This window comes from Podarcis vaucheri (assembly GCF_965113315.1).
Source record: "Podarcis vaucheri genome assembly, chromosome: 5".
Lineage (NCBI taxonomy): Eukaryota > Metazoa > Chordata > Lepidosauria > Squamata > Lacertidae > Podarcis > Podarcis vaucheri.
Window position 1 is genome coordinate 105105792 of NC_138763.1, and position 25700 is coordinate 105131491.

A 25700-nucleotide genomic window follows, 5' to 3' on the forward strand; every position below is an offset into this window, starting at 1 on the left:
ACTGGAGGAGTGGCAGACGCAATTGATGAACTACATGGAACTGGCCGAGATGACTGCAAGAATCCGAGACCTGGGAGAAGAGGCAATGGAGGAGGACTGGAAAAAATTTAAAGACTATTTGCAAAAGTATTATAAGCTGTATGAAACATAAGACGTCGTATGATTTGGAACGTTAGCCCCAGCAATGAAATTTAATTATCTATGAAATTGCTAACATTTGTGAAAGAATCAAAGTTTAAATGGGTAAAAATGATATTTTTAGAGTAAATGGAGAATAAGAGATCTAAACTTAAATTGCAACTGAAAATATAAAGAAACACACGAAATAAGGGTATAATTTGCTGATGACTTTATTATCAAGAATGCATTATGCGGGAGATGTGGGGAAGTCCAATGGAAATTTGAAATAAGCTGTTGAAATGGATGTGATTTTCTGTTCTTTTTCCTTTTTTTCTTCTATTCTGCTTTTCCTTCTGTTCTTTTTGTAATTTGGAAAAATGTAATAAAAATTATTATAAAAAAAAAAGAGTTGGTAAAGAAGGCCCAAAAAACTTTAAAGGATTACTTTGAAATTAATTTGAACACCTCGGTGGAAAAAAGAACGATCTGGGACGCAAGCAAAGCTGTAATGAGAGGGTTTCTGATACAACAAAACACGATTAAGAAAAAACTCTGGAATGGAAAAAAGGATAAAATATTAGAGAAGATAAGAGATGGAGAGAAAAGACTGAGATCCAACCCAAAATCAAAAGAGATTCTGCGAGAAATTAAATTCCACCAGTCACAATATATGAAATTGATAAATCAAGAAGTGGAATGGAAAATTAAACAAATGAAACAAAGATCTTTTGAGTCAGCGAACAAGTGCGGGAAACTGCTGGCATGGCAGTTGAAAAAAAGACAAAAAATGAACTATGTTACCAATCTAGAGGTGGAAGGGAAAAATATCCAGAAACCAGTTGAAATTAGAAGGTGTTTCCAGAAGTATTTTAAAAAGTTGTTTGCTCAAGGGCCTGAGGAAATATCTGAGATAGACCAGTTTTTGAAACTTAATGGCCTACCTAAACTATCTCAGGAGAAGAGAACAATCTTGAACTGTAAGATAACACAACAGGAAATTGAGGATGCCATTCAGAATATGCAGTTGGGCAAGTCTCCAGGCCCAGATGGACTTACCTCCAAGTACTATAAGACGTTGAAAGACTATTTGATACAACCACTAATGGAGGTGCGTAACCAGATTATGGGGGGAGGAAGGGCACCGGAAACGTGGAAAGAAGCCTTCATCACATTGATACCCAAAGTGGAAACTGAAAAGACTCAACTAAGAAACTACCGTCCCATCTCACTCCTAAATGTGGATTACAAAATATTTGCAGACATTTTGGCAAATAGATTTAAAAAGATTTTAAATGAAGTAATTCATAAGGACCAAGCAGGCTTTCTCCCTGGTAGACATTTGTTTGACAACACTAGGAATATTATAGATATTCTAGAACTTTTGCAAACAAATATTAACACCAAAGCAGTCTTAATTTTTATTGACGCAGAGAAGGCCTTTGACAACATTTCTTGGAAATTTATGAAGAAAAACCTGGAAGGGATGGGAGTGGGACGCGGGTTTGAAAATGGCATAGAAGCAATTTATTCAGAACAAAAAGCTAAGTTGATAGTGAACAATGTGGTGACAGAGGAGATCCACATTGAAAAAGGAACACGCCAGGGGTGCCCTCTATCCCCTCTATTATTTATATCAGTCCTGGAGGTGCTGTTGAACATGATCAGGAGGGACCGGCAAATACAAGGGATACAGGTCGGAGTGAAACAATACAAACTGAAAGCATTTGCAGATGACTTGGTTTTGACATTACAGGAGCCAGAATCTAGTACAAAAAGAGTTTTAGAACTGATTCAAGATTTTGGTCGGGTGGCAGGATTTAAATTGAATAAACAAAAAACTAAAGTTTTGGGAAAAAATTTGACACCTTCAGAAACAGAGGGGTTTCAGAAGGAAACAGAGCTAACTGTGGTTAAAAAAGTGAAGTACCTGGGGGTAAACCTGACGTCTAAAAATTTGAATCTGTTTAAAGATAACTTTGAAAAATGTTGGTTAGAAATTAAGAAAGATTTAGAAACTTGGTCACGATTGAAGCTTTCCTTGCTGGGCCGAATTGCGGCTGTAAAAATGAACGTTTTGCCAAAGATGTTGTTTTTGTTTCAAACCTTGCAGATCGTGGACAGAGTGGAATGTTTTAGAAAGTGGCAGAAGGATATTTCAAAGTTTGTTTGGCAGGGCAAAAAGCCCCGAATTAAGTTTAAAATACTAACTGATGCAAAAGAAAGAGTGGGGTTTGCCCTGCCAGACTTAAGGTTATACTACGAAGCTGCAGCCTTCTGCTGGATGAAAGATTGGATTTTATTAGAGAACACAGATGTCCTAGATCTGGAAGGTTTTAATAACTCGTTAGGCTGGCATGCGTATTTGTGGTATGGCAAGGTAAAAACACATGGAATGTTCAAAAACCATATTGTCAGGAAAGCAATTTTCATGGTCTGGACGAAATACAAAGACTTATTGGAAAGTAAGACCCCGAGGTGGCTGTCACCAATAGAGGCCAAGGCTCGGAAAAAACCCAATATGGAGGCCGGATGGCCGAAATATTGGGAAATAATAGAAAAAATTGGAGATAATTGGAGGTTGCAGAGCTTTGAAAAATTAAAGGATAAGGTGCAAGACTGGTTTCACTATGCCCAAATTAATGAGGTGGTTAAGCTGGACAAAAAAACAGGTTTCCAGGTGGAAAAATCGAAACTTGAGACAGAGTTGTTAGAACCAAAGACCAAGGTTTTATCGAGAATGTATAACTTGCTGCTTAAATGGAACACTCAGGATGAGACAGTTAAGTCAGCCATGATAAAGTGGGCTCAAGACATTGGGTACAACATTATGTCTGATGACTGGGAAAAGTTATGTACCACTGGTATTAAATTTACGGCATGTAATGCCTTGAAAGAAAATATTATGAAAATGATATATAGGTGGTACATGACACCAGTCAAGCTTGCAAAGATATACCATCTGTCCGATAATAAATGTTGGAAGTGTAAGGAGGCTGAAGGGACATTCTTTCACCTTTGGTGGACTTGTCCAAGAGTGAAGGCCTTCTGGGAAATGATCTATAATGAGTTAAAAAAGGTGTTTAAGTACACCTTTCCCAAGAAACCGGAGGCCTTCCTCTTGGGCATTGTGGGCCAAAAGGTGTTAAAGAAGGATAGAACATTTTTTATGTATGCAACTACTGCAGCAAGAATTCTTATCGCTAAACATTGGAAGACTCAAGATTTGCCCACACTGGAACAGTGGCAAACGCAATTGATGGACTACATGGAATTGGCCGAGATGACTGTCAGGATTCGAGATCTGGGAGAAGAAGCAATGGAGGAGGACTGGAAAAAATTTAAGGACTATTTACAAAAATTTTATAAGTTATATGAACTATAGGAATTTGCACGATCCGGAAGGTTAGCCCCAGCAACGAGAGTGGAATATATATGAAATTAGATAATAATTATGAAAGAACCAAGGTTTAAAGGTTTTTTTCTTTTTTTTTAAAAAAAAAAAGATGAGTAATTTGGATAATAAGTAATTTAAACCTAAAATGTATTTGAAGTTACAAAAGAAACACACGAAATAAGGTTATAATTTGCTGTCAAATTTATTGTTGAGAATGCACTGTGCGGGAGATGTGGGGAAGTCCGTTGGTGGATTGAAAAAAGATTTGGAAATGGTCTGTTCTTTTTTTCCCCTATCTTCTCTTTTCTTGTTGATTTCTTCTGTGCTGTTTATTTCTATCTGAAAAAATGCAATAAAAAATATTATAAAAAAAAGAGAACTCAAAATGAGAAGAAGGATAAAATTCTGGAGAAAATAAAAGAAGGTGAGACTAAACTAAGATCTAAACCCAAATCACAAGAGATTCTGAGAGAAATTAAGTTCTATCAAATGCAGTATATGAAAATGATAAATCAAGAAGTGGAATGGAAAATTAAACAGATGAGGCAAAAGACTTTTGAATCGGCTAATAAATGTGGAAAGCTGCTAGCTTGGCAGCTGAAAAAGAGACAGAAATTAAACACCATTACAAATTTAGAGATAGAAGGAAGGGACATTCAGAATCCAGCTGAGATCAGAGGGTGCTTCCAGAGATACTTTAAACAACTTTATACACAAGGGCCACAGAAAGAGATAGATATAGACCAATTTATAAGAACTAATGGATTACAAAAAATCTCTCAAGAAAAAAAGACAATGTTGAACCATCAAATTACAGAACAGGAGATTGAAGGTGCCATTCAGAATATGCAGTTGGGAAAATCTCCAGGGCTAGATGGGTTGACTGCAAAATATTATAAAAGTTTGAAAGAATGGTTAATTCAACCATTAAAGCAAGTTTGTAACAAGATTCTGGAAGGGAAGAAGACACCTGAATCGTGGAAAGAAGCTTTTATTACACTTATACTGAAAACTGAGGCGGAAAAGACACAACTTAAGAACTACCGCCCCATATCTTTGTTAAATGTGGATTACAAAATTTTTGCTAACATTTTGGCAAATAGGCTGTAGAGGGTTTTGGTTGAGGAGATACATCGAGACCAAGCCGGCTTTCTCCCTGGCAGACATTTGTCTGATAATACAAGAAATATAATTAATATTTTGGAAAAATTACAAGTAAATATTAATACTAAAGCAGTTTTAATTTTTATAGATGCAGAGAAGGCATTTGACAATATTTCCTGGAATTTTATGAAGAAAAATCTTCAGGGTATTTTGAAAACGGTATAAGTGCAATTTACTCAGAGCAGAAAGCTAAATTGATAGTCAATAATGTAGTGACAGAAGAATTTAGGATAGAAAAAGGAACATGACAGGGTTGTCCTATCTCCCCATTACTTTTTATCTCGGTCCTGGAGGTCCTGCTGAACATGATTAGGAAGGACAGTTTCATAGAAGGTATTTGGGTCGGAGCTAAACAATATAAATTGAAAGCTTTTGCAGATGATTTGGTTTTGACACTACAGGAGCCAGAATCTAGTACGAAAAGGGTATTAGAACTGATTCAGGAATTTGGTCATGTGGCAGGATTTAAGCTAAACAAGTCAAAAACTAAGGTACTTGAGAAGAACTTAACTTCAATTGAGAAGGAGAGGTTTCAGAAAGAGACAGGGTTAATGTTGGCTAAGAAGGTAAAATATTTGGGGGTTCATTTGACTGCTAAAAATCTGAACTTATTTAAAGATAACTATGAGAAATGTTGGTTAGAGGTAAAAAAAGATTTGGAAATCTGGTCAAATCTAAAGCTTTCCTTGTTGGGCAGAATTGCGGTTATAAAAATGAATGTATTGCCAAAAATGTTATTTTTGTTTCAAACATTACAAATTGTGGATAAGATGGATTGTTTCAAGAGGTGGCAGAAAGATATATCTAGATTTGTCTGGCAGGGCAAAAAGCCCAGAATAAAATTTAAAATATTAACCGACACTAAGGAAAGAGGAGGGTTTGCCCTACCAGACCTCAAGCTTTATTATGAATCAGCAGCATTCTGCTGGTTGAAAGACTGGCTGCTTCTTGAGAACACAGACATATTAGACTTAGAAGGGTTTAATAATGTATTTGGATAGCATGCATACTTGTGGTACGACAAGGTAAAAGCTCATAAAGGGTTCAAAAACCATATTGTCAGGAAAGCTTTGTTTAATGTCTGGATAAGATATAAAGACCTACTGGAAAATAAGACCCCAAGGTGGATCTCACCAATGGAGGCAATGGCTCTGAAAAAACTTAATATGGAGGCCAGGTGGCCGAAATATTGGGAAATTTTAGAGCAAGAAGGAGACAAACTAAAATTGCAGAGTTTTGAAAAACTAAAAGACAAAGTGCGAGACTGGTTACATTATTTTCAAATAAGAGAGGTTTATAATCTGGATTAAAAAATTGGCTTCCAGGTGGAGAAATCCAAATTGGAAACGGAACTGCTAGATCCAAATGCTAAAATATTATCAAGAATGTATAACTTGCTGTTAGAATGGAACACGCAGGATGAAATGGTTAAGTCAGCTATGTTTAAATGGGCACAAGACATTGGACATAACATTATGGCGGCGGACTGAGAGCAGTTGTGGACCACCGGTTTGAAATTTACGGCATGTAATGCCCTAAGAGAGAATATTATGAAAATGGTATACAGGTGGTACACGACCCCAGTCAAGCTTGCAAAAATCTACCATTTGCCCGATAATAAATGTTGGAAATGTAAAGAGACTGAAGGTACCTTCTTTCACCTTTGGTGGACATGCCCAAAGATCAAGGCCTTTTGGGAAATGATATATAATGAAATGAAGCAGGTATTTAAATATACTTTTTTGAAGAAACTAGAGGCTTTTCTTCTGGGCATAGTCGGCCAATTGGTGTTAAAAGAGGATAGAACTTTTTTTATGTTTGCAACAGCAGCAGTAAGAATACTTATCGCAAAGCATTGGAAGACGCAAGATCTGCCCACCGTGGAAGAATGGCAGATGCAAGTAATTGACTATATGGAGATGGCAGAAATGACTGGCAGAATCCGTGACCAGGGAGAAGACTTGGTGGAAAAGGACTGGAAGAAATTTAAAGACTACCTGCAGAAACATTGTAAAATCCATGAATGTTAAAATGATGTGAGATATAAAATAATATGGCATTAGTGAATAAGTTATGACTATGCAATAAGGAACTTAATTGGGAGGAAAGTTTGGAAACAAGATTTATTTAAATATTTTAATGGGGATCGAGATTCGAAAGAGGATAGGGATTTGCTGAATTGGATGGTAAACAGGGATACAAGGAAGGGTGGTGTGGGGAAGTCAAGAAATAGGGTTAAGAAACTTAGAACTTTCAATTAGTTGTTTTGTTCTCTTTTTTCTCCTCTTTTATATGTATTTTTTACTCTTTTTTGTTTGTTTTATGTTTTGTATTCTGTTATATTTGTTGTATGTTTTTGTGTATCTCTTTAAAAAAATCTTAATAAAATATTATATATATATAAAAAAGAGAAGCACCACTCGCCTACTTTTCCAGGATGCTATCTCCGCCCGAACAGAATTGCAGCCAGCTTGACAAGGAGACACTGGCACTTGTGGCTGGAGTGAAGAGGTTCCATGAATATCTCTATGGAAGGACTTTCGACCTCATCACTGACCACAAGCCGCTCCTGGGCCTCCTCGCCGGTGATAGACCAACTCCACTGGTCCTCTCGCCGCGCAAGCTGCGATGGACTGTTTTCCTGGCTGCCTACCACTACCAGCTCGTCCATCACCCGGGGAAATCGATGGACCATGCCAACGCCCTCAGCCGTTGCCCTCTTCCAGTGTTTGTGGAAGACACAGCTCCTGCTTCATCGCTCCTTCTGATTGAGGATCTTCCTGCAGCGCCTGTATCGGCTGCCACTGTGGCCTCCGCATCTACCCACGATTGCACCATCAGCCGTGTGCTCAACTGGGTGTGGAGGGGGTGGCCACAAGGGCCTTTTGCATCAGAGTTCCAGCCATTCGCAACCAGACAACACGAACTCTCAGCTCATTGCGGCTGTCTGCTGTGGGGAGACCACGTCGTGATTCCCCAAAGACTCCGTCAACGTGTCCTTGAGGCTCTGCACACTGGCCACCTGGGAATCGTCAAAATGAAGGCATTGGCTCAGTGTTACATCTGGTGGCCTAACATGGATGATGCCATCACTTCCTGGGTTTCTGCCTGTCACGTGCGCCAAGAATCGAGGCTTGCGCCACCGGCAGCTAAGGGAGGGTGCACATCGATCTTGCCAGCCCCTTTCACGGCTGGACCTTTATGTTAGTGGTGGACGCCTATTCCAAATGGCTGGAGGTGGTCCTGACGCCCTCCACTACCAAGGCCGTCATCCAGGTGCTGTGAGGCCTCTTTGCAATGCATGGGTGTCCTGATGTCCTCGTCTCCGCTTATGGGCCACCGCCTCAGATCTCTGCTCAACCGGCTGCACCCAGACTTTGCCTTGGCTGAACCCCCAGGCTGTGCCAACGCGCCACGGTCATTTGTTCCAGGAAACCAGGTCTTTGCCCGGAACTTTGTGGGGGGGGGCATTCCTTGGGTGCCAGCCACAGTAGTGGGAGTCCCTGGACCTCGCTCATACCAGGTGGCACTCGAAGACGGACGCTTGTGGCGCCGGCACATAGACCAGCTTAGGCGCAGGGTTGGGGATTTGGACACTACCGTGGTGCCCCCAACTGCGCTCGTGGCTCCGGAACAGACACTTACAGATGGTGAGGCTCCACCTCCCTCGCAAACTGCCAGCGTGGAGCCGAACCAAGCCACTTCAGAGGGTCTGCCAGACTTACCACAGGCTCAGACCACTGCCGCGCCTGACATTCCGCCAACTCCACTTGCAGAGTTTCCACCCACAAAAGCGGATCCAGGGGACTTGGGTTCAACGCCACCTAGGGTTGCACCACAGCCTCAGCAAGAATAGGGTGGCGCCCTGGCCCTGGGTACCGGTCCTCGGCGGTCCAGCAGTTTCCAAGTGCCCAACTTATTTAAAGGACTATATTGTTGGACATGTAACACTGTCAGTCTAATGAAAATATGTGAAATGTAACCGATATGCTTTTGTGCCTAATTGAACAATTACAAGTAGTGCTGTATATAAGGAAACCTTTACGATTGTAACTAACGTCTTATCTCAGTGGGGAGGGGTGTTATGTACTGAAGTTCTCACCCTGGGCCAGCAGGGGCATACTGTAGATAGTTTTCACTCAGGTCCACATATGCAAATAAGGAAATGAAAGTGACGTTCAGTGATTGGATAGTTACAGAAAATTGTTACTGTTGCCTTGTATTTGAGCACTATATAAGCAGGCTGGCTGAACCCTTCAGATCAGTTCTGTTCTGGCCTGTGAATAAACTAGAGCTGTTTGAAGAATCACTGTGTCATCTGATATGTTCACCCACAACTTAACAGGAACAGTCTCCCTTGGGAGGTGGTGGATTCTTCTTCCTTGGAGGTTTTTAAGCAGAGATTGGCCATCTGTCATGGATGCTTTAGCTGAGATTCCTGCATTGCAGGGGGTTGGACTAGATGACCCTGGGGTATCTTCCAATTCTATGATTCTATGAACATTGATTTACTCAAATGGTCTAACACTAAAAACAAGAACCACATAAAAGTGACTTCTGCAGGAGGTGCTTTAGGGTACAATTCCTCAGACCATTTTTTTGCTATTAAGTAAGTTTGCTGAGCTGGAAGCTGGCACTGAAGATTTGAGAGAATTCTCACAGAGGGAGAAATTATGACAACTGTGGAACAGTACTGACCCTTCCAGGCCACCAAACACAATTTCCTCTCTACTATCTCCATTAAGCTGCCCTGGGTGAGGCAATTTCTGTCTGCCTTGTGGCATGCCAGCTCCTTTGTAGAATCAACATTAGTGTTGTCTTCTTAGCCTCATAAATACACTGTCTGATTTCTTAGGCCACATTGCTAAGGAAAAACACAAAGAACAGAAGCTAACCTAATTTTAGCTCCTGGACTCTTAAGCCATGAAAGAGTACCCACCCCAAATCTCACATAAGCAAGATTAGAAATCACGCTGGGCCAGACAGCCTGGTAGCTCTTCAAGACAGAGAGATGTCTCTGTGAAGCACCTGGATCCCTTTGACTGCATCACGCTGGGATTGAAAGTAGGGCTGTGTGCACACAAAGTGTTTGAAATGCACAGAGCTCTTTTTTCTGTGCACATCTGTATAGTTTGTCCATACCTGTTCATTACATTGATAGCTAAAGCAGCAGCCATCTCATCATCATCACCATCACCATCATCAATTAAATTTAATTACAGCCTTTCATCCAAGGATAACAGGGTGGTTTGCAGTATAAAAACACAGAAACATATAATTAACACTAACCCCCACACCTGCGTTCTCAGCTCCTCCCACTGTGTTTCCACGCCCCACTGTAGGCATGTGTGCAGGTATTTATTTACCTTGTGTGTGCACAGTTGTTGTTGTTGTTATACACGTTTTCCAGTATGGTATACCAGACTGTCACCAAACAGCAGATTAATTTTTAAACCTTAAAAAAAAAAAATGTGTCCCTTTCAGCCCCAGCAGTAGCCTACTCTCTCTGAGTTCAGGAGAGATGAGGTCCATTGCAGGCAGGAATTTGTTTGCTTGTGTGCAGCCAAGCAGTTTCTAATTTTTTTCAGAAACAAGTTTCCTGATACACCAGACTTTCACCAAAATAAAGCGTGTCCCCCAGCCCAGCAGTAACCCACCGATAAAGCATAAACTAAGGTAAATGTGGAAGTGAATGAACATTTAGAAGCTAAGTGCGTCCTGAGAAGCATAAAGGAAGTGCAATTCTCTGCAGCGCTACACACCCACTGCAACATCGCCATGAGGGGAGCCACAGCAACAAGTGTACTGTTCACATGCTCTTTGTTTTGTACACACATGGGCTGAAATATGAATTTATTTAGGCTTAAAATCTATTTTCACATCAAACCTGGTTTGTGGGGGAAAACACATTAAGTCATCAGAAAAAACAGGATGTGTCTGCATTGGGGTTGAAGTCTCATGTACAATAATAATTTTTAAAAGCCAAGCACACGGTATGCACTGAATGCACACTAAACTGTAGTGTGTGCGCAGCCTAGGACCTTCTGAACCACATCAGTCATCCAAATAGCATTTGCAGGTAGCTGTGTAAAGGCACCTATGTAGAGAGCTGACCCTACAATTACATGGAATCAGTTCCTATTAAAATTAATGCTAGCTGATTCCCCATAATTATAAAAAATATGAAGGGCAAAATAAACAAATAAAACCATAATATTAACAAGCCTTGATAAAGCAAGGGTCAGTCATATCTAAAGAAAAGATAGATTAGCCATTGCTGCTGCTTGGGTGCTTTCTGAGCATGAGAGTGTTCCATATGCCCATTCTCCCAGTAATCCTTACAACCGTCTGTTTCATCACCATTATCCTGACATTGTAGATGGAGCGTATGTATGTATGTCTGCTAAGACTGAAAAAACATCAGCTTAACTAAGACCAACTGGTAAGTTCATGGCTGAAGTAAGATTTGTCTTTCAGAGTCTTTCAGTCTATTGTATTCTTAACCATTACACAAGCTCCCACCGAATACATCTTTAAGTTAAAGTGTTCTGGAATGGCCTATCAAAATGTTGCATAAAAGAAATTCCATTTGATTTTGAGGAGTCATCTGGCAAAACATTTAAGGAATTCTGAGGGAAGTCAAAAGTTAGGTAATGTTATGGGGGGGGGCAGAATCAGATGGGTGGATGGGTGGATTCACATACTCCTGGTTTGTTCTGGTGCTAGCATTTTATTTGATCCACACTCCCAGGAAATGTATTTGCATATTAAGCTCAATAGTTCACTTTCTGTGAAATAAAAAAGTGCAGGTTCACAACAAGGAAATAGTCATATGGAGAGGAAAAAAGGTACTTACACTGCAAAGTGATAAATGAAACACTTCCATCCACTCGGCCGTTCCAGAAAGTTGTACACATCTCCCTGCATACTAGTTTTGGTTAAGTATGGGCCATAAAAGCATTTTGTAGCGTAGGCCCGGTGTACCTCACTTCCTGTCATGGATTCGGTGTTTATCTGGAAAGCAGGATCATGTGGATTTTCTTCTTCAGAGTTTGAATAAATTTTTGATCCATTAGTCACCAAAGAATCGGGATCAAGTGCCACAGAAGAGTACTGCATATTGTTTAAGTCTGCTCGCACTTCCAAAAAGGTTGCAGACTTCCTGTGTCCATTCAGGTTCCCCACTTGGGAGTCAGAATGCTGAACTCCACTGCAAAGGTTATACATTGGGTGCCCAACAGTTTCACCATTGCCGTAAGACATTCTGTAATGAAGCAGGTGTATTGCTCACCTTGATCAATATTTAAAATTATAAAAGGTATTGTATATCTTCTCTGCCTTTGGCATTCTCCAGCCACCCAGTAAGAAGTCAAACATTATTGTGGAACAACACCGCCGTGTGCAGCCAGTCTGTCACCTGTTACCAGGATTCTGAAATTAAATCACAAGAAGATGTTTAGATAATGGAAGTCTCAAGTAAAAGATAAAGGCTCTGAAGGAGGAAAGCAATTAAAGAGTCACTATACAGCAAAGCAAGTCAGGAGCATGACTTGAGTGTTATTTATAGACTAGTACATGGCACCATTTTTAACAAACGGACACATTGCTTAAGGTTTGGAAATGCTGACAGTGGCCCATAAGGAAGTTCCAGGAATCATTTGTGACAACCACATTATTTATTTCAAAATTCACTTAAAAGAGTTCACCTAAGGCGCTTAAGTGCACATTGAAAAGTGAATGGAACAAAAACATGCAGGAGAAATGGAATTAGTTGCAGCTCCCTGTTGAATGTACATTCTGTGGCAAACCTGGATTTGTAGGAAATGGACCCAGTGTTATAAAGGACAAGTCAGAACTGCTCAGCTGCCTTTTCCTTTTATTTCTTGTTTCATTAAAAACATTTCTAGACTGTTTTTCCTACCAGGCCAGTATATAATAGGCATAAATAAAAGCAACCCCCCCACACACAAATACAATACAATAAACGAAAAGACAAACAATCAAAATAGACTTTAAAATTAACTTTAAAATGCTTGGCCAAAAAGGCAAGTTTTGACCTGGAACCAAATAGTTGCAAAGTTGGCACCAGTCATTCTAAATTTTATATTAGCATTTTTGGCTAATATGTCTGGCATCCAGAGTATACCCGGTTGTATTTGTAAAACCCAGTACTGAGACTGCAATACAGCAGACAAGATAACGCTTTGAAAGGGCAAGGCCTCCATCTATGAATTATTGAAAAGTTTAACTTTAAACTGCATATATAACTTTAGGCATTTTGTACTTAATTATTTCTCTTATCTGTGTGAACTGATGGTACACTTAATTATGGGGATGGGGTGGAGAGAAACCTGAGAGATTATTCTTTGGCTTTCTTGCAGTCTGTATCCTTTACATTTTTTCAGTCAGATTTTAAGCCTTAGTTCCAATGAAGGTAGGAAACTCCTGCAAACCTAGTGCAAATAGAACCTTTTAATCTTTTACAACAGCTTAATACAAGATTAGGCACATGGCAAATGTTAATGCACTCACTGCTTCAATGTTTGGTCTGGATAACCAGTTAACCCCCCCCCCAAAAAAAAAACCAACCCACTGAGAATTGTATTTTGTTCCTTCCGGAAATTATTTTGCTTTACAGACTCGGATCAAGTTAGTCTTTAGACATACTGTATTACCAAAAAGAAATGGTGTGTGTGTGTGTGTGTGTGTGTGTGTGTGTGTGTAAGACTTGGACAATTCACATAAAATACCATAAGAAAGCATCGTCATTATATTGTCATCAAGTCAGTCTTCTTAACTGCTGCTTCAACACTGAGCAATTTCATAACTGTATCTATACCATGTCTATCCTTCCCGCATTTGAATGCAGGGTTTTAAGGCTTAAATTCCTTTTCAAAACATGCCCATTCCCAGATTTCGCTATTTTGAGAGGTTCTAAACTTCTGAATAGCTCTCTTTGTACAAACTTTGAATACGGCATACACATTAGTTATTTCCAGCAACGCTGTTGCATCAGTATTTCCTCAGTTGTCTAGTGATTGCATTTAACTTTTCTACCCTCACGTTTAACATTTCAGAATGAATTTATAAGCCAGCAAAGAGAAATTTTGCTTGCTCAAATCCTTAAAGCAAATAAAATTAGCTGGAATACTCAGTCCTGTGTCTGACAGCGTGCAGCAGATCTTGGTAGGGCAAGGCGGCGGCTCCTGATTTGATGCGTGAGACAGAAAAGACAAAACCTGAAACCTTCTGGAAGGCAGCGCATACCCTCTCCTGTTGCAGGGTGTTTTTTCTCTCCCTTGGCGCTTCCCTCTGCTCCATATGGCATAATCCAAGGACAGGAACAGCGAGAGAGTCGTCTGGCTCTGCCCCCTGGCTGATAAAGTCCCACCCTAACCCATTCAGAGGACCTCCCCATGTCTTGTTAGTTTTCCTTTGGCAGAAAACCTGTAGGGCATCATTTTGATGGTGCTGATCATTTTGTGACTGACAGATGTGGCTTTTCCCTTTCCTGTGCTTTTATCAGCATGTGGGGAGGGGTGGCCAGGCAGATTTCCCTCTCTGCCCTTCCTTCAAATCCAGAACAAATGGATTAAGCATAGTTTTCTTATCTCCTCTGAATTCAGACTTGGCTTAATTTCAGACAAAGCTTAATGGACAGGATCTGCGGAAGCCTTGGGTGTTGAAAATGCCTATGAAGATTTGATGAAACCCATGCAAGACAATTTCAGCATCATGCACCAACTGAACATCATCACACTGCTCCTATCTTGGAACTAACTATCTTGCTCACTGGGAAAAGCCTTCAGAATATTCAAGAGCAAGTTACATTGCTAACTGGAAATGTCTCCATACTGGCAGGGGTAAGTACAAAACCTTCTGCCTTTCCCCCCTGTTTTTAACAAAGCACACTTTTAAGGCTTTTAAAACCCCCTCAAACTTTCTCAGAACACACTGGCTGCATTCACACATCACAATAAACCACAATTCATGGTTTACTGTGAACAGAGAGAGACGTCCCACTTTCAACAGCAAGAAACCACAATCCCCGGCTTCGCATTGTCCAAGGTGGGGATTTTGGTTTGTTTGAGCCACAGACCTCCTATTTAAAGAAACAGTAAAATCGAAATTGGGCATGTCCAAACTCTCAGACACACCTACAGCAACTCTTTTCATCTTTGTCACAGACTTCTAAGATAGACATCTTTAAAGATGGGGGTGGGGCGCCTGTTCCTAAAACTGCATCCGAACAGCAGAGCACAGCCATGAAGTGTTGCATGAAAGTATAGACTAGACTTTAAACCAGTAAGGTTGTGATCCTATGCACATTTACTAGGGAATAAGTCCCATTTAACATGCTTGGAATTCCTTCTGAGTAAATGTGCAGATTGCCCCATTCAATTTAGTTCTATCTGCACAAAGGTGTGAAATTTGCTATGGGGACACTGAAACCCAATTTCTTGCAAGTTGGGAGGTTTTCTGCAATGTAGGCATACAAAAACAGGTTTCAACCACCTTAAAGGACTCTAATCCAGATTTCTTCAAGGTATATATACGTTGGTTTTGGGAACAAGATTCAGATTCTCCTGAAATCAGGTTTTTAGCCCCAATGACTTGGTTTCAATACAATCATAACAAAACGTATATGCAATAAAAAGGCTTATTGGATCCTATCTACTGTACAGTACAAAATTCCTCATTACAAATAGTGAATGCATGTATTTTAACTATTCAGCCAGTCCTAGATGTAATTTAGCAATTCAAATTATAACCATTTCTCTATGAAGTAGTTTTCTTGACAAGATACAGCAATTGCTTGAGCAAATTAACTTCTTCATCTTCTGGGCAGCTGCTGTCTTGGTTCAAAAGAACATAGCAAAAGTTTTCAAAGTCAGATATTGCAGTATGCCTATTGTAAAAAATAAATATATCTATCTTTCTGCAGTAGGGAGAGAAGGTATAATATAAAATATATTATTTCTCCATTGCTTTCTGGCTGCAAATTTATAAAAAAGTTAACGTATAGCTATTTTGTATATCTAACACCAAGAAAGGAAGTTCTTTAAAAGCAGTTGCATGAAAGTTTTTGTCAAAGGAAAGAATGTGCAAGCCTATTTTTAATACTGAAAGTGTGATCACGCTTTAGGAGTAAACAAAGCTGAAAACTGGATGTTAGAATCATGGAAGTGTAGAGTTGGAAGTGACCTTGAGGGTCATCTTAAGGGCTGCCACATGGAAGAGGGAGCATGCTTGTTTTCTCCGGCTCTGGATGGTAGGACTCGAACCAAGGGCTTCAAGTTGCAAGAAAGGAAATTCCAACTAAACATTTGGAAAAACCTTCTGACAGTAAGAGCTGTTCAGTAGTGGAACAGACTCCCAGGAGAGATGGTGGACTCTCCTTTCTTGGAGGTTTTTAAGCAGAGGTTGGATGGCCATCTGTCATGGATGCTTTAGCTGCGATTGCAGGGGGTTGCACTGGATGACCTTTGGGGTCCCTGCCAACTCTGTGATTCATCAACCCCCTGCAATGCAGGAATATTAACTAGATCATCCGTGACAGATGGCCATCCAACCTCTGCTTTAAAACCTCCAAAAGGAGAGTTCACCACGGCTGTAGGACTTCCTCAGCATTTGCATGTCTTCTATCCTTGCTGCCTCAACATAAGGTATCTGATATTTTCAAGTCACCTGCCATCTAACATTCCTTCTAGTATCACCCACTACATTTTCACAGCGTTATAAAAGCATATGTTTGGGAAATTTCAGGTACTGGGTATTAAAATAACTGTCTAGTTACCAACACCTAATTTTTATGATCTCATAAGAGCTCAGAATGGGCAACCAAATTCCCATTACAGGGGGCTTTAATAAGGTATCTGTCATACTGAATGTGAAATTTAATACCACATACTGAATGAAACATTTTTAACTGTATGGCTAACTTATGTGAAATCTATGACCACTGAGAAAACTACAAATGCCCCATAATGAACAATGCAGAAAGCAGTTGCATATTTTGAGGTGAAATGGCACAAAACAAAAACACTGATCCTTGCCCATTTCTTAAATCTCAGCTGTTCCTGTGGATCTGAGTGAACAGATTCTGGCTATGAGTTGCACTCAGCTAACTTTTCCTCTGCGCAGACCCATTGAAATTAATTACTCAAGGTCTACGGTGAATAAATGTTAGCTGAATGAAACAATATCTGTATTAACAGCCATGCCCATGAAGCTGACCAATCTGTCATCTGCAGCTCTTTCTTGTTATCTTTTAATGAACCAAAATGGTGAATGGCTGAGTTTCCAGGTATAGGTAATTTGCCACTGCATTTTTAAATTGAAATAATTCAACTAGTTGACCACCTGATTAAGATTTGTACCTCGTCCATAATAACGGGCCTTGGAGGCTGCTGTTTCCTGCAAATCAAATGCTACCAGTTCCCCAAGTTGGATCTCATTCCTTTCCACATGCCCGCATTAGGTTATAATTTATAAATATACTATAAATATTATTAATAATAATTAATACATTAATAAATTATTGGGTTGTAATTTATTCTGAAATTTGACATTTTTCACTTTGCCTTTTTTTAAAGTAAGTCCTGTGTTCAGTGGAAGCTGCTATATTAGGGCAACTTGGGTACTGCCCTACCAAGTGAAACCTCAAGCAATCATTTTAAGTTTTCTCCAAAATTTGAACACAACACACTTTCCTGTTCAACACACATGTTCTTATCCTTCAATTTGAACATAAGAAAGACTGCTGGAAATATTTCTGTCACTCTCCCATTCTCTGGGCAAACTATATTGCTGTGGCCACAAGATCTCTTCCATCCATCTCCAGGCACGAAAACCACATGAACATTTTTTGCATTTTTCTAGGGCAGTGGATACCTTGGATCTCCACTCTCTCATCTTCTCTTGATGGCAAATCGGCCAATCAGGACACAGGAGTTAGCATACAGCCACAGAAGAAAATTAGACCATATTATGTTTTCTGAGCATGCAAAGAGTTGTTTCCTTGAGGGCCACACTTAGCATCAGGCCCCACAGGAGGAGGGCTCGCCTGGCCAGCCATTCTGCTTGCCTGCCTTTTCTTTCACTGACTTGCCTTTTGTGTGAGCAAGTACCAATGGACACCCTGTGAGTCTTTTTATCATACCATTTTTAACAGTAATTAAACATACTTTTACATCTCAATTTTTTTGACTTCTATCAGTCATGTCTGAAAATTTTCCAATCTAATCTCTTAGTATGCATTTCTTATTTTCCCTATTACATTTCAAACTAATAACTAATGTCTCTATCTTTTTCTACTTTGTAACACTTCGTATATTTCGCCTTACAAAACTTCTTGTAGTCCTACTAGCGTAATTTGTTGATTACAGTTGCTCTTCAAATAATTCATATACTTCTTCCAGTCTTCTGTAAATCTCTGGTCCCGCAGGTTTTGAATCCTTCCTGTCATTTTGTCCAATTGTGCATAGTCCATTAATTTTGTCTGCCATTCTTCGTCGGAATTTCTTCTTGCTTCCATTTCTGGGCTAACAATACTCTTACCGCTGCTGTTGCATATAAGAACAGTTTAGCATCTTGTCTGTTAATGGCTTGGCCTATAATACCAAGTAAAAATGCTTCTGGTCTTTTTAAGAATGTATATTTCAACATCTTTTCCATCTCATTATATATCATTTCCCAGAAGTACTTTACTCCTGTCATTTTTATTTTAGCATTTTCCCTTTTCTTTTATGGATAAGGCATGGGGGAATTGGGAGAATTTAAATAATCATCATTATTTAAATGTGTTTCTAAGCTGATGAAATTAAAAAGCTTCGTACACTGAGAGGAGTGGGAGGCCCTCTTCAAATATATTCTAGGCCAGTGTTTCCCGAAGTGGGCGATTCCCCCCTGGGGTGTTGGAAGGATTCAGGGGTGGCATAGTAGCCTCAAGTGCAATGGGGGGGGCATTGAATAAAAATAAGCGGGCAGTGGAAACATAAAGAAAAAATAATTTTTTGAAAACCCGTTTGTACCTGTTTCATCTGTTGTGTAATGACACTTACCAATGTAACAGAGTTCAAGCTTCAAGGTGTCTTATTTATAACATCTTTCTTTAGAATGATACAAGATGTAGGTAGAAATATAGGTGCATAAAAGAATGCAAATTTGTCACTGTATCTTTCTGTTTGTTCACTTAAAGTGGGCGCTGAGTAGGTTTTTTTCTGAAAAGGGGGCAGTAGGCCAAATAAGTTTGGGAACCTCTATTCTAGGCCATGTAATATATTTTTTAATATAGCAATGGATGTTATGAGCCTGGAAACTTGTTGACACAGATACATGATGGGAATTGTGTTTTTCTTGGCACTCTCACCCGATACGTACTTTCTATACTAGGCATAAAGAGACTTCCTGTTTTGATTTGGGAGGAGGGGACTAACAAGGGTTAATCCCACTTATGCAAGTTGTTTGGAGCAAACTACAGCTGATTGTGAGGGAACTCAAAGGCTAAAGGTTTGAAGCAGAAATAACCTATCTGAGAAGTTTGGAAAGGGGTGTGTGGGTGTTCTTATTAAGGTTGTGCATCAGACATGGACAAATCCTGGATTCTGAACTGAATCACCTTGATTCAAGTCCATCCGGGATTTAGCTGGATCTGGTTGAGATAGCTCCAGAATCCTCCATGTTTGACCCAGAGAGACCCAGGACTGTCAAAAGGGGTGTGATTACACAGGAAGGGGTCTCATGGCTTCTGCAGTCCTGGCTGGCTCATGATGGCAGTTGTAAGGTGAACTGTCAGAGAGGAGGAGGAGATGCCCTCAACACGAGGAGCCCAGGAGGGATAAAAACAGAACAACTTGGCCACACCTCCATGACCTCCTAGCAGGCCTGGTGCCAACATGCCCTTTATGTGAATGGGGGAGCAAGTAGATCCCAGTCCCTGCAGCTGCAAAGGACTTCAGAAGGTGCTGGTGAATGAATGAGACACAAACAGACATCACTTTGGTGCATCAGTGCATCAGCCTCCCTCTCCCACAGATTATCCTTTTGCTGTCTGCATTAGGGATCTTCCTTTTGGAGAAGGGATTGTAGTCAATGAAGCAGTATTTGCTAACCCTCTGTTGGTTGTTGTGGAAGCCTCTGTGCAGCATTTACAGTTTTTCTTATGCAAGTCAAGCTTTCTTCCTGAAAGGAGTCGTGGTTACTCAGTGCTTGACCAGCAGCAACTGTTATGAGTTGAATGCCTACAGTGTTCACCACAAGATAGTTTACCTCCATGTTTGGTTTACAGCCATTTGCGCATCCTTTTTGCACAGTGCATGTGCACTCTGTGTTCTCTGCAAGGGGGCGTAATCCAAGGGAAATCTACAGTGAGTCACAAAGATGCCATGAAAATCATTCTGGAAATTGCTGACAGAAGCTGATGAACGAGTTATTTATTTAGCCAATACCCTATATTCAGTGGAGGAAGAATAGACATGAAGTATTTGCAGCTGCCGTATTTTAAGGCATGTCTCCCACTCACTTTTAATTAACTTAAAAGTGTAGTCAGCGGAATATAACTTTTAAAGTCTCTCATGTCTTCTCTCATGAACCCAAATCCAATGGCCTCACTTTATAGTAACTACTGGTAGGTTTTAAGCTTATATGATGTGCTCACACCATCTTATTTTCTCCCAGTTTTAAAGTTTATTCACCTACATATTCTCAGAATGGGACAGGTTGGTAATTCAATACTAAGAAATGACTAAAGCGAGTTTTAAAAAACCTCCAATGCAGTAAGTTACAAAATCCATATTTCAACATTCTATCAATATAAATGACTGGAAATAATGAATAAGTTGGTGTATTGAAGACACTGTACACTTGTAATACTCAGCGTTCTCCATTGAGCTACACAAAAGGCGGCAAGAATTACTGCTTGCAATATTAGGCCTATTCTTATTGAAGAGGTATCAGATAGCAGCAGCAGAAAGCTTTCAAATAATGAGACAATATAAATTCTTGTACACTGAGCTTCAACTGTTACTTGATTCCTTGCTTCAATTATATTAAGTGTCCTAGCATTGTATTATTAGGTTTGCTTCAATCATTAGTAGTGCACTGGAAAAGGATCCACCCCATTGATAATGTGGAGGTAACAAAATATTGTCAAAAGTTGTACAACTATAAGCACATTTTCAGTGGCTGATCAAAGGGAAATCATTGCTTCAGTAGACTTACTGTATAAGAAATGTCTGCTATTCGGAAGAGTTCGAAAGGAAGTCACATCTGCTTCAAAAACCAATTTAAGGGCAAAATTGTGTGTTTACCTCACATTGAGAGGCTATTGTCCAATTAAACAGTTAGGAACATAAAAGCCTGCCTTATCCTGTCAGACCGTTGGTCCACCCAGTTTAGTATTTTCTACATTAGCTATGGCTCTCCAGGATTTCAGACGGAGTCTCCTAACTATCCCTCAAGATGCCAGGGATTAAGCCTCAGACCTTTGGCATGCAGTGCTCTGCTACTGAGCCACTACCTTCTAGAATCATATATAATTACTATACTATACTATACTATACTATACTATACTATACTATACTATACTATACTATACTATACTATACTATACTATACTATGGTCGTACCTTGGTTGTCAAACTTAATCCATTCTGGGAGTCTATTTGACTCCCGGAATCGTTCGAAAACCAAGGCGCAGCTTCCAATTGGCTGCAGGAGCTTCCAGCACTCAATTGGAAGCCACAGAAGCTGCATCGGATCTTCAGCTTCCAAAAAACATTTGCAAACCGGAACACTTACTTCCAGGTGTGTGGCATTCGGGAGCCAAAACATACAAGTACCAAGGCGTTCGAGAACCAAGGTACGCCTAGACTATACTATACTATACTATACAGGGTGACCTTGGGCCAGTTGCTGCCTCTCAGCCTAACCTGGGTTGTTGTGGGGATTAAAGGAAGAGAGGGAGAACCATGTGTTCTTCCTTGAGCTCCTTAGAGGAAAAGGTAGGGCATAAATGCAAAAAATAAAAATGTTCCATGTGTTCTTCAACACTGATTTTACAGAGTTACTGAGCACAGGAAAAGCCTATGCTACTGGAGGTCTACATCTGCAGGCTTTTCTTCACCGATATTCACACCCCAAGTGTGGACCTTAGGTGGGCAGCCATTCATGCTGTGCAGCCACAGGTGTGCCTGCCCATTCTGTGCCTGCTGTCTGTTCATGCAGTGTGTATGTGCACTGGGCTATAGTGATGGTCTCAAAGTCACTGTAAATTCCATGGTTCAGTGAATGTAGATTTGAACCTAGGACTCCCTAGCCATAGTCTGAAATTCTAACCAGTACGTGCAGAGTAGCCTTCCAGGTGTTGGTGGGACTCCATCACCTGACCATTGGCCACGATGGCTAGGGCTGATGGGAGTCCCAATATCTGGTGGGCAGCATATGGGTGACCCCTGCACTACACCACACAAGCGTTAAGTGTGAGCTTTTATTAAAATGCTTTGAAAATACACACCATACATTTAAAGCACCCCCGCCCCAAAGAATGCTGGGAACTGTACCCCTTACAGAGGTGCAGTTCCAGCAACCCTTAAAAGCGAGTTCTGGGGACATTTTTGGAGGAGCAGAAATGTGTTTTTAATGTCTGGTGCATATGCAGTAAAACGCTATTAAGAGAAAACAGGGTAGGACCTCCAAAGTTCAGGTTTGACAACTCAGTCTTATCTTTTCAGTTTATACAGAAACCGTTTCAGTGACATGACTGACAATATAACTGTTGCTGAAACACTAACATGTTACTTGCATGTTTTCATAGAATCATAGAGTTGGAAGAGACCACAAGGGCCATCGAGTCCAACCCCCTGCCAAGAAGGAAACACCATCAGAGCACTCCTGACATATGGTTGTCAAGCCTCTGCTTAAAGACCTCCAAAGTAGGAGACTCCACCACACTCCTTGGCAGCAAATTCCACTGTCGAACAGCTCTTACTGTCAGGAAGTTCTTCCTAATGTTTAGGTGGAATCTTCTTTCTTGTAGTTTGGATCCATTGCTCCGTGTCCGCTTCTCTGGAGCAGTAGAAAACAACCTTTCTCCCTCCTCTATGTGACATCCTTTTATATATTTGAACATGGCTATCATATCACCCCTTAACCTCCTCTTCTCCAGGCTAAACATGCCCAGCTCCCTTAGCCGTTCCTCATAAGGCATCGTTTCCAGGCCTTTGACCATTTTGGTTGCCCTCTTCTGGACACGTTCCAGTTTGTCAGTGTCCTTCTTGAATTGTGGTGCCCAGAACTGGACACAGTACTCCAGGTGTGGTCTGACCAGAGCAGAATACAGTGGCACTATTACTTCCCTTGATCTAGATGCTATACTCCTATTGATGAGGCCCAGAATTGCATTGGCTTTTTTAGCTGCCGCGTCACACTGTTGGCTCATGTCAAGTTTGTGGTCAACCAAGACTCCTAGATCCTTTTCACATGTACTGCTCTCAAGCCAGGTGTCACCCATCTTGTATTTGTGCCTCTCATTTTTTTTGCCCAAGTGCAATACTTTACATTTCTCCCTGTTAAAGTTCATCTTGTTTGTTTTTGCCCAGTTCTCTAATCTGTCAAGGTCGTTTTGAAGTGTGATCCTGTCCTCTGGGGTGTTAGCCACCCCTCCCAGTTTGGTGTCATCTGCAAATTTGATCAGGATGCCCTTGAGTCCATCATCCAAGTCGTTGATAAAGATGTTGAATAAGACCGGGCCCAAGACAGAACCCTGTGGCACCCCACTAGTCACTCTTCTCCAGGATGAAGAGGAACCATTGATGAGCACCCTTTGGGTTCGGTCAGTCAGCCAGTTACAAATCCACTGAGTGGTAGCATAGTCAAGACCGCATTTTACCAGCTTCTTTACAAGAATATCATGGGGCACCTTGTCAAATGCTTTGCTGAAATCAAGGTAGGCTACATCCACTGCGTTCCCTTCATCTACCAGGCTTGTAATTCTGTCAAAAAAGGAGATCAGGTTAGTCTGACATGACTTATTTTTCAGAAATCCATGCTGACTATTGGTGATCACAGCATTCCTTTCTAGGTGCTCACAGACTGTTTGCTTAATGATCTGCTCCAGAATCTTCCCTGCTATTGATGTCAGACTGACTGGGCGGTAATTATTTGGGTCCTCTCTTTTCCCCTTTTTGAAAATAGGGACAACATTTGCCCTCCTCCAGTCTGCCGGGACTTCGCCTGTTCTCCAGGAATTCTCAAAGATGACTGCCAGTGGTTCTGAGATCACATCTGCCAGTTCTTTTAATACTCTTGGATGCAGTTCATCTGGCCCTGGAGACTTGAATACATCTAATCTAGCCAAATATTCTTGTACTATCTCCTTAGTTATTCTGGGCTGTGTTTCCTTTGCTGAATCATTTGCTTCAAATTCTTCAGGTCGGGCATTGTCTTCTTTATCGGAGAAGACTGAGGCAAAGAAGGCATTGAGGAGTTCAGCCCTTTCTGTGTCCCCTGTTTGCATTTCACCATCTTCTCCTCTGAGTGACCCCACTGTTTCTTTGTTCTTCCTTTTGCTACGAACATACCCATAAAAGCCTTTTTTGTTGCTTTTAACCTCTCTAGCAAGCCTGAGTTCATTCTGTGCTTTAGCTTTTCTGACTTTGTGTCTACACGTGCTGGCTATTTGTTTGAATTCCTCTTTGGTGGTTTCCCCCCTTTTCCATTTTTTGTACACATCCTTTTTTAATCTTAATTCAGTTAAAAGTTCTTTAGATAGCCACCCTGGTTTCTTTAGGCACCTTCCATGTTTTCGTCTCATTGGTATTGCCTGACGTTGTGCTTTTACTATCTCCGTCTTAACAAACTCCCAGCCATCATGAACTCCCTTTCCTTTTAGTATTGCTGTCCATGGGATCTCACCCAGCACTTCCCTAAGTTTTATGAAGTCGGCTTTCTTAAAGTCAAGAAATTGAGTCCTAGTATGCTTGGCTGCTACTTTCCGCTGTATAGTAAACTTCAGAAGAGCATGATCACTCGCGCCTAATGATCCTTCCACATCTACCCCACTAACCAGGTCATCAACATTGGTTAGGACCAGATCTAAAATGGCTGTTCCTCTTGTTGCTTCTCCCACTTTCTGGACAATGAAGTTGTCTGCAAGGCCAGTGAGGAATCTGTTTGACCTTATACTCTTGGCTGAGTTTGACGTCCAACAAATATCCGGGTAATTGAAGTCCCCCATTACTACTATCTCCCTTCCTTTTGCATGCTTGGCCATCTGTTCCAGGAAGGCATCATCTATGTCCTCCGTTTGGCTTGGGGATCTATAGTAAACTCCCACAATGAGGTCTCTGTTATTCTTCTCTCCCTTAATTTTGACCCAAATGCTCTCACTTTGGCTTTGAGGTTCTAAAATGTATTTAGCATTGATGGCATACTGATAGTGGCAAAATTAAAACTATAATTTCTAGTTAAATTTTATTTTAATTGTATTTTCATTAGCAATGAAACAAAGGGCTTGGTTGAAACTGCAATGTGCAGCTTTTCAGTTCAAATTTGATCTTGGCAATCCACATCTGTGTGCATTTGAAGTTGAATCCTTCAGTTCAAATTCAGACTTATGTCCTCCCCTCACCCGTGTGTCCAGTCTACCAGCAATATCACATCTAGTTGTTTCTAAATTCCACTGCCACACCCCAATCATTCTCTCCATTCTAAGGCAAACTGGGCATGTGCACAGGTAACATAAAGCCTGTGAGCACACCCCTTTAAAAAAAAGTCCTGCCCAGGATTTATTGAATATGTGTTTCTGTCATGCCTCAGCTTTCTACTTATGCACAAATCTGAGGGTTTAACTATTAAAAAAAAGTACTCACTGCTGGTCCATTTCAGGAAGTATACACAATATGACATAAATGAGGAAACAAGCAGTGTGCACAAGTTTGGGGAAAGATTGTAGTGGTGCAGTTTGTATGATCAGATTTCATCTTATCCACAAATCTAAGGGTTTAACTGTGGGGGTGAGGGT

General features: G+C 40.6%; 1 protein-coding gene across 7 annotated transcripts in view; it reads right to left on the reverse strand.

Moving 5' to 3' along the window:
• Nucleotides 1–25700, reverse strand: part of LOC309532617 (potassium voltage-gated channel subfamily KQT member 1-like) — a 558589-nt gene that overhangs the window by 531198 nt on the left and 1691 nt on the right. For 3 of the 7 annotated variants that reach the window (XR_014219946.1, XM_082223123.1, XM_082223120.1), the window contains exons 1-2: nucleotides 13946–14943; nucleotides 11535–12109 (exon numbers count right to left, since the gene is read on the reverse strand). Coding sequence is in view for 6 of the 7 variants with exons in the window: in XM_082223123.1 (XP_082079249.1) it covers nucleotides 11535–11941 (407 nt within the window). In the remaining variant the exon portion in view is untranslated. Of the gene's footprint in view, nucleotides 1–11534; nucleotides 12110–13829; nucleotides 13885–13945; nucleotides 14944–20899; nucleotides 20951–25700 lie in introns of those variants that run through there. The other 4 variants (XM_082223121.1, XM_082223124.1, XM_082223125.1 and 1 more) reach the window with 4 other exon arrangements.